Source organism: Lactuca virosa, chromosome 3, assembly GCF_052849685.1.
Source record: "Lactuca virosa cultivar CGN04683 chromosome 3, Lactuca_virosa_CGN04683_v6, whole genome shotgun sequence".
In the NCBI taxonomy this organism is placed as follows: domain Eukaryota; kingdom Viridiplantae; phylum Streptophyta; class Magnoliopsida; order Asterales; family Asteraceae; genus Lactuca; species Lactuca virosa.
This window is the reverse complement of record NC_136428.1, coordinates 86,956,266-86,964,885: the sequence shown is the minus strand read 5'-3', so window position 1 is coordinate 86,964,885 and position 8,620 is coordinate 86,956,266. Positions and strand designations below refer to the sequence as shown.

General features: G+C 37.4%; 1 protein-coding gene across 3 annotated transcripts in view; it reads left to right on the top strand.

The window, feature by feature from the left end:
• Positions 1 to 5,010: 5,010 nt before the first annotated feature.
• DFL2 (Auxin-responsive GH3 family protein) overlaps positions 5,011 to 8,620 on the top strand; it is a 10,718-nt gene continuing 7,108 nt past the window's right edge. Inside the window, exons 1-5 of one of the 3 annotated variants that reach the window (XM_079085074.1) lie at positions 5,011 to 5,137; positions 5,259 to 5,348; positions 5,449 to 5,774; positions 6,285 to 6,386; positions 6,501 to 7,372. In XM_079085074.1, coding sequence (XP_078941200.1) covers positions 5,473 to 5,774; positions 6,285 to 6,386; positions 6,501 to 7,372 — 1,276 coding nt within the window. In that variant the 5' untranslated portion in view covers positions 5,011 to 5,137; positions 5,259 to 5,348; positions 5,449 to 5,472. Of the gene's footprint in view, positions 5,138 to 5,209; positions 5,357 to 5,448; positions 5,775 to 6,284; positions 6,387 to 6,500; positions 7,373 to 8,620 lie in introns of all 3 variants that reach the window. The other 2 variants (XM_079085072.1, XM_079085073.1) reach the window with 2 other exon arrangements.

Sequence of the window (8,620 nt, the reverse complement as noted above, 5' to 3'; positions counted from 1 at the left end):
TTGCGTCAGATTCAGTGGTGACAGGTTGTCAGCCTATCATGATCGGATGGATCAAACGGATTGAAGGAGTTAAGGTAGTTATGGCTAGACGAAGTATCCTTTGGAGGTCGCAGGGGACTGCCACGTATGTTTTTAGATCAGCAATCGGGTAGGTGTCCGGTGTTCCGGACAGTTGGCAGACAGGTTGGGACCAGGGAGGTCCCCGGTTGTCCTTCAGGAATGCAGCCATGTGGCAGCAAGGGGAGTAGGAACGACTTTAGTGATTTGGGATCCGTGCGTGGAATTGCTTGTTATTCGATAAACGCAGTTGACCAGTGATTTTGTCCTTTTGGAAGCCTCAAGGTATTTTGAGTGGGAAGTATTCTATTTAGACTGGTTTCTTGTGAAATCAGTTCGATGATGATTCGATGTGGGCAGTCTGTTAGGGAGACAGACCATCTCGAGACTTAAGATTTCAGGTGGAGCAGATGTGATCAGGTTGCAAGGAATTCGTTCATCTCCGTGTTCTAGAACCCTATGAGGATTGATTCCAGTTGCCTTGGGTAGGCTGCGGTACTCACGGGTTTGTGGCGGTGTTGCTCAGGTTGTCTGGTTTGTCGGGGAAGCTGATGCATGATTTCGAGGACGAAATCTAATTTAAGTGGGGGAGAGTTGTAACGCTCTGTTCCGAATTGACTCCTAGTCTGAGGTTGTGGCTCGAAGGTCGGTTATTGTAAGGATTATGGCTCGTGGGAAGGTAAGATCTAGACCCATTTGGGTGCGGGTGATGTATTAGAAGTGATCCGGGTGTTCGGTTCGTGTTCTGGAAGCCTAGGGGTATTTCGGTAAAGTGGCAGTTCGGGCTGTTGTGTAAAATGGATTTTTTGTTTGGAAGGTCTTAAGAAAGGTTTGAGTTGTTAGAAGTGTAGGGCTTCTCGTCACCTTTCCGTGGATATAAGGATCGCCAAAATCGGGCTTATAACAGAGAAGTTATGGCCTTCGGAAGTTTCGTGGGTTTCAGGCTTAACCGAGTACGCGGGGCGTACACAAAGCGTACGCTGGGCGTACTAGTGAAGAAGGCAGTACGTTGGGCATACCTTGGAGTACGATGGGCGTACTGACCAGGATGGTCGCGAAGGTTCCCAGGAGTACGCTGGGCGTACCATATGTACGCTGGGCGTACTCCAATCAGATCAGAACCCTATTTTAGGGTCTTGGACCCTATTTAAGCTCCTTATCTCATAACCTAACCCTAATATCTTCAGCCTCCATCCCTCTAAACCCTAGAAATCGATCCTTAGCCTCCATTTGAGTGATTCTTGAGCTTTTTGGTGATTTAGTGGGTTTTTGGTGATTATTATGGAAGAAGGAGTTCGTTGAGGAAGCATTGCTTGGCTTGAAGCTTGTGGATCCAAGCCCTAATCATATTGATCTAACTCCAGAAAGTGTAAAGTTTGGATCTTGGTGCCTTTCTCATGTGGATCTAGTTGGGTTATGACTTGTTATGTTTGGACCTTGAAGAAGAAGGAACTTGGTGATCAAGATATGGTTGGAGTCAAGCTTCTAGATCCAGAACCTTCATCAACTTTGCAAGCTTTTGGAGGTATAAAGTCTCAACCTTGACAATCTTTCATGTAGATCTAGCTAGTGGTTTTTGGTTATGGTTTTGGTCCCAAGGATGAAGCTTTATGGTTCAAATTCGATTCTTAGACTTGGGGTTGCCACCCTTGATGCTATTTGTGTCCCTAAGACAGAAAGTTGCCATCTTGGAGGTCTTAATGGATTCATGCAAGAGTTATGGTCATTTTCATGGAAGTAGATTGTTATACTTTGATTTTAGGTTCATGTGGGTCATATAAGTCACCAAGTCAGTGACTTTATGGATTAAGGCATTAGGTAGAGCTTAGATCTGTAATTTGGTCCCATGGTTTGAAGCATTAAGCACTTAATGGATTTGTGCATCAGCCGTTTGTACGCTCGGCGTACAATGTTGTACGCTGTGCGTACAACCCTTTTGCCCAGTACGCTAAGCATACAAAAGAGGTACGCTGGGCATACGCTTTCAGGAGGACTTGGCCCTTAGTGGACTTCGAACCTTTGGGCCCTAATGGTTTTGGGCCTGGACTTGTTGTTTGTTGGGCCTGAATGTATCTTGGGCCAATATTGGAATATTTGGGCCTATTGGGCCTTGTGGCCCAATATATAAATGGACTTCATGTTGTGGGCCTCGGTTTGGGCCAATTCTTGGATTAAGGATTATGGTATGGGACCCAATTGCTAATTGGGTATATTGATTGGGATTGATAGCTCGGGAAGTGGATAGGGTAGCAGCTAAGGATTTCTTTCGGGAAGCTTCTGCATTCGAGGTGAGTCTCCTCACCATACCAATGGGTCTAAGGCACCAAGGCCGACCCATTATGTGTTTACGATATATGTGTTAGCCATTCTGTGAATTTATATGTCTTGTGATTGTACTTGCATGAAAGACCTCGGGGGGTTCCCGAGGCACTTAGGTGTAAGACCTTGGAGGGTTTCCTTGGCATCCTAGGTCGAAGACCTCGGGGGGTTCCCGAGGCACTTAGGTGTAAGACCTTGGAGGGTTTCCTTGGCATCCTAGGTCAAAGACCTCGGGGGTTCCCGAGGCATTGGGCTAAGACCATGTGGGGGTTCTCATGGCACCCGGAGTAAGACCCTAGAGGGTTTCCAGGGCATCCTTATTTGTTTGTATGCATGGCTTGTGTGATTGATATGGTTGATGTAGCTGTTACAGCTGATATGGATTATGTGATTATGTGGATTATGTGGGGTATGCTCTGGGGAACTCACTAAGCTTCGTGCTTACAGTTTTGTTTATTGGTTTCAGGTATCATCGTTTGGAAAAGAAGAGCTCGGATTGATCGCAGTGCACGCACCTATGTTTTCCGTGTTGAATGATTTTGGGATGAACTTTGATAAATGTTTTTAATTAACGATGTTTTAGATGTTTGGAATAAATGATATCTATATTTTGACTATATTAAAAATGAAATTTTTACCCTTGATTTTTGGATCGTTACACCAAAAGAAATGCAATTGAACATATGATAAACCATAAAATATGTAAAAGTAAGGAATTGATACCAATAGTTTATTATTCAAATATGTGATAAACCATAAAAAGCTCCAATTTATACTCTAATTTATACAATCAATAAGATGAACCTCAAGAGCAAGTATATACCCTCAATCATGATCTATGGCATACAATTTCAAATTAACCAAAAAGACCACCTGAAGGAGGCCACTACAAACAAATTTATACAAACATTTAGCAACCATCATAAATAAGTATTTAAACACAAGACCATCAAATGTACATCAAGTTGAACTATCAAGACTTCTATAAGATCACGAAAAAACACTATGACACTTTTAATATACACACCATTGAAATAAAAGTCATCCTAAAGATAGCCACTAAACATAAAATTAAAGTGGGAAAGATTGACACAACTAGAAAAATTATGAACTCTCTTAGGCATTTCATCAAACACCTGTAAGACATCATTAAACATAAGACGATAACTTTTTTATCATTAAATTTAAAGAGAGCACAATATAGATCCTAATTTTCAATCATTAGTTTAATCAACAAATTAATGAATTTCGATTAAATAACATCAGTTTTAAATTGAAAAAATCAAAATTTTAACCTAAAATTTTTTAGAGATCAAATTCCATTACTAAATCAGTTTTTTCAAATTAAAATCGTATTGAATCATATCAATTAAATCTCTAAATCAACACGATTTTAGAAAACAATGCATTCTTTTTCATGAAGGGAAGGAGTAATTTGAAAAAAAAAATGATTTTGTAAAAAATCCTTATTTGTCTTTCTAAATTAGGTTTTCAGTCAGAAATTGCATTGATTCATATCGATTATCCAGATTAATCAACATGATTTCAGAAAAAACATAAAAAATCTTTTTTTTGTTTGTGAATTGAATGAGCAAATTGAACGATTTAATCTGAACTGAGTTTTTTTGTAGTAAATTCAACTAATTTGTGTAATCAACCTAAGTAAATTCGTTTTAATTTAACAATACTAACCTGATCGACCAAGAAATTGTAGATTGTAGGCTGAATCGAAGGAAGATACAATGTGTGATCTGATTTTGTTTTGATATGGCGATATCTATTTTAAACCTGACGAAGGAGACGACACAACTTGAAGACTTCGTGTTCAACTTGGCCCAGTCCAACTTATCTTTCTGTTGACGAAAATACCCTTAATGAGGTTGATTGGTTAAGATTAGTCCTCGCAGTTCCTACCAAGTTTTGGGTTCTTACCAGATCCGGACCCTATATATATATATATATATATATATATATATATATATATATATATATATATATATATATATATATATATATATATATAAACCGGTTTCGGCGGATAGCGGTTCTAAAAAATGAGAACCAAAACCGGAACCGCTTAAAGCGGTTCCGAAAAAGACAGTTCCAAGACGGTTTCAGTTCCAATAGTGGGTAACTAGTTTTGATGTTGTCTCAAAGTAATATTTGACAAACTCACAACTGAATTACCTTTTGAAAGTAACGTGATCTTATACCAAAGCTTAGAGAAAACAGCATTAATGTAAAAAAAATTCACCTTGACAAAGTTCGTATTTGTGAGCGCCATATATCACATCATGGTTTATAAACTATGTAGTCCGTGTTTGAGCTAATCAGTTATATTCCATTGTTGTAAGATCTTGATCGAAATGGGTGTTTAAATAATTTACAATAAGTTTGAGTATTATTGCACTTATGGGTTGTGCAGTAAACGGCGGGCAGGCGGTAGGTATGAGTTTGAAAAGTTGAAGGGGAAGTATGGGTGAGTTTACGAAGATTTTTATCAGACTGTTCCTGGTCCCCCTTCCTAGCTCTATCAATATAAGCATTTATTGCCACCATGTTCAGACAATCCATATAGAAATCTTCTGTTGAATCTACAACCACACATATAAAGCAAATGAGTGAAAATGAAAAATCAGATAAAGTTTTCCAGATATCAAACTTCTTATTAAAATTGATCAAACTTATTGTAACAATTGTGGATGCTTTGTACCCATCAGGACAGACATTAAAACAGGTTATTTTTTGTTCAGATTTAAAGGTAAAAACATTACTTCTCCTTGTACATGATCAATATATAAGTATAGCTGGTGACTTTAGTTTTTCCCTTAAGGTCAATCAAAGGGATACAATGATCAGCACTAGCATCCAATTTTGTGCAGGCTTCAATGTTCTTGCTGTCTGTTGCAACTCTAAGGACTGGAGTAGAGTGAAGAGGATAATGACATGTATGTTATAAAGCTTCTTGACGTGTAAGAAGGTGGGCCCCTTATGTGTCCAGATTTTTTTATTTTAAATGTGGTGCCTCTATCCCATTCGTAGTCGTTCAATCATCTCTTTTATTCTTCGTAGAGAGAGAAAGATCGATCCCCGTCAATGGCAACAAGTTCTAGTGACGATATGATTGGTTGGTTTGAAGGAGTAGCAAAGAATGCTGGGAAAGTTCAGATGGATATACTGAAAATGATTCTTGAAATGAATCATGGGGTGGAATATCTGGAGAAATGGTTGGGTGATATCGATGTTGATAAGATGGATGCGGAAGCATTACAGGCGATTTACACATCAATGGTGCCATTAGCTTCTCATGCAGATTTAGAGCCGTATATTCAGAGGATTGCTGATGGAGAGACGTGCCCTTTACTCACTCAGCAGCCCATTACAACTCTCTCCTTAAGGTATGCATACTTCTATATCATTATAGATCTCAAGATCGAAGAGATGATTTATAGTATCTCTTTGGGATTTTTTTTGTCTATGAATCGCTTAATTATGTGAACACATAAAAAGAAACGATAAAGAAACCAAAGAGAACCCATGAAAATAAACCATATCTCTATTCCTTTCATTCCTTATTTTAAGGATTTAAATGAGTGGGTGAGTTGCGTCAAACGTTGGACTAAAGTCTCCAACTCTAGATATCTCTAGATGTGGAAATACTAAAAAGAAACAAATTGAACACGAAATTCCCTTTTTCTTTTAGAGACAAAAGGTATATTTTCTAAAGCAACTTCCATCGGAAATGAATATATACATGGTAAGTAATTCAATAGATACCCAACATGTGATAAACTATTTTATATACGGAGAAGTCCAGTCACTATATATTGCTGTGCTTTATTTGAAAAGATTATTCTCTGAGAATGCTAACTAACATAAAGAGTTCTCATTCGTGGTGTGTTGTACAGCTCTGGAACAACTGAAGGTAGACAAAAATACGTCCCCTTCACTTCCCATAGCTCTAAGACCACTCTCCAAATCTTCAAGTTAGCTGCAGCTTATAGATCAAGGTCTCTCTCTCTCTCTCTCTCTCTCTCTCTCTCTATATATATATATATATATATATATATATATATATATATATATATATATATATATCTAACTTTCTGAGAATTTTTTTGAAGGGTTTATCCAACAAGGGAAGGAGGCAAGATTCTTGAGTTTATCTACAGCAGCAAACAGTTCAAAACGAAGAGTGGGCTATCCGCAGGAACAGCCACAACACATTACTTTGCAAGCAAAGAGTTTAAGCTCAAACAACAACAAACCAAGTCATTCACTTGTAGCCCCGAGGAAGTCATCTTCAGTGGCGATTACAAGCAATCAACGTATTGCCACTTCCTTCTCGGACTCTTTTACTCTCCAGAAGTTGAATTCATCACTTCGACATTCGCCTACTGCATCGTCCAATCACTTGCCTTGTTCGAAGATTATTGGCGAGATCTATGCAACGATATTTCGACTGGAACTTTGAGTCCCTGGATCACGATCCCATGCATCCGAAGATCAGTTCTAGATTTGATCAAACCCAACTCCGGTTTAGCAAAGTCGATAAGATCAAAATGCGAGGAGTTAGAGGCATCAGATTGGTACGGATTGATACCTATGTTGTGGCCAAATGCAAAGTATGTGTACTCGATAATGACAGGTTCGATGCAACCCTATATTGAAAAACTAAGGCATTACGCAGGGGACCATTTGCCATTGGTGAGTGCAGAATACGGGTCCACTGAGAGTTGGATTGGGGTGAACATGGACCCTTCTTGTGCACCGGAGAATGTGACATTCGCGGTGGTTCCGACATTTTCTTACTTTGAGTTCATACCATTGCACCGGCCACATCATAAAGCTTGCGAAGCCGTTGCTGGTGGTGGTGGTGGTGGTGGTGATGGTGGTGGTGGTGGTGGTGGTGAAGACTACGTCGAAGATGATCCGGTTCCATTATCTAGGGTGAAGATTGGTCAACAGTACGAGATTGTCCTTACGACATTCACAGGTAAATCTTGAACTTATTGATCCCCTTCTATCTACGGATTCACATGTCAAGAACTGACATACATAGACTCGATTTGATAGTTTGATAAGGACTAGGATTGAAATTCCATAGTGCATTTCCGTCCAAAGACAAAACAAATTATGCCTTGAAAATTGGTAATGATTAAATTAATTGTTTGTTTATACTTTTATGCTAACAAGTCACTTGTTTTCATTAGCTTTAAATTATAACGTCTAACCACTTGAAAATATTACTTCAATTCTTTCTTCTATGAATATTATTACTCGAGAATAATAATTCAATTATCTTCCTTTAAATTTTACCTTTTTGACATGCATTTCACATTTGAATACTCTGATAAATAATAATCAGAAGAGTTAAATATGGTTGTCATTGTCAGACCCCGACCCGCAGGTACCTTGTCTGTGGTAGCGATAGCAAACACTACATACCACAAACAATATTCTTTTAAAGAAAAATGCAACCATATATAAACAAACTAGAAATTCTATATATCATACTATAAAAAGCAATTTGCTTTTATCATATACTATTTATATATTTCTTAACACGTGTGAAATTCTATATTAGATATTTAATGTGCGAAATTCTATATGAAGGTTTGACAGAGTCAAAATATTACTAGAGCTATCATTTTATTTGTGAAAAATGGTTTTATTATTTATTGAGATAATCATAAAAGTGACCATATTATGAAAATGCCTTTAACAAATTGATTTGATACCATTCCTCATCAATCATCAATCACAAAAGGGCCACTAATTTTATAACCCTTCAATTGCAGAATTCCAAATAAAATTTAAATTGATACCCAACACAAAAGAAAAACTTGAAAATTTATATTACTTAAAGTTTATATTTCATTATTATGAAATTCTTCTTACACGGTCCAAATATTTAATAAAAGTTGTAAAAATGATCTTATAATTTTAAAATAGGTTTTTTCACAAAAAAAATTAAAAATAAAAATAAAATAAAAGAACAATGAAAACTTTTTTAAGGTCTTGTACGTAGCTAGCGCCGACAAAATTTCAGTTTGCAACTTGACATGTTACATAATTGTTAAATCATTTTTACGATTAGTGAAAGATGTGGTCAGGTTACTAATTAATATAATTTCGCAGTTAGCTTATTTTTGTTTTGTTTTTTTTTTAAACGGCTTAATGCTTAATGCTTAATATAAATAGCTAGCCCAAAGCTAGAAAAAAAAAAACAAAAAACAAAAAC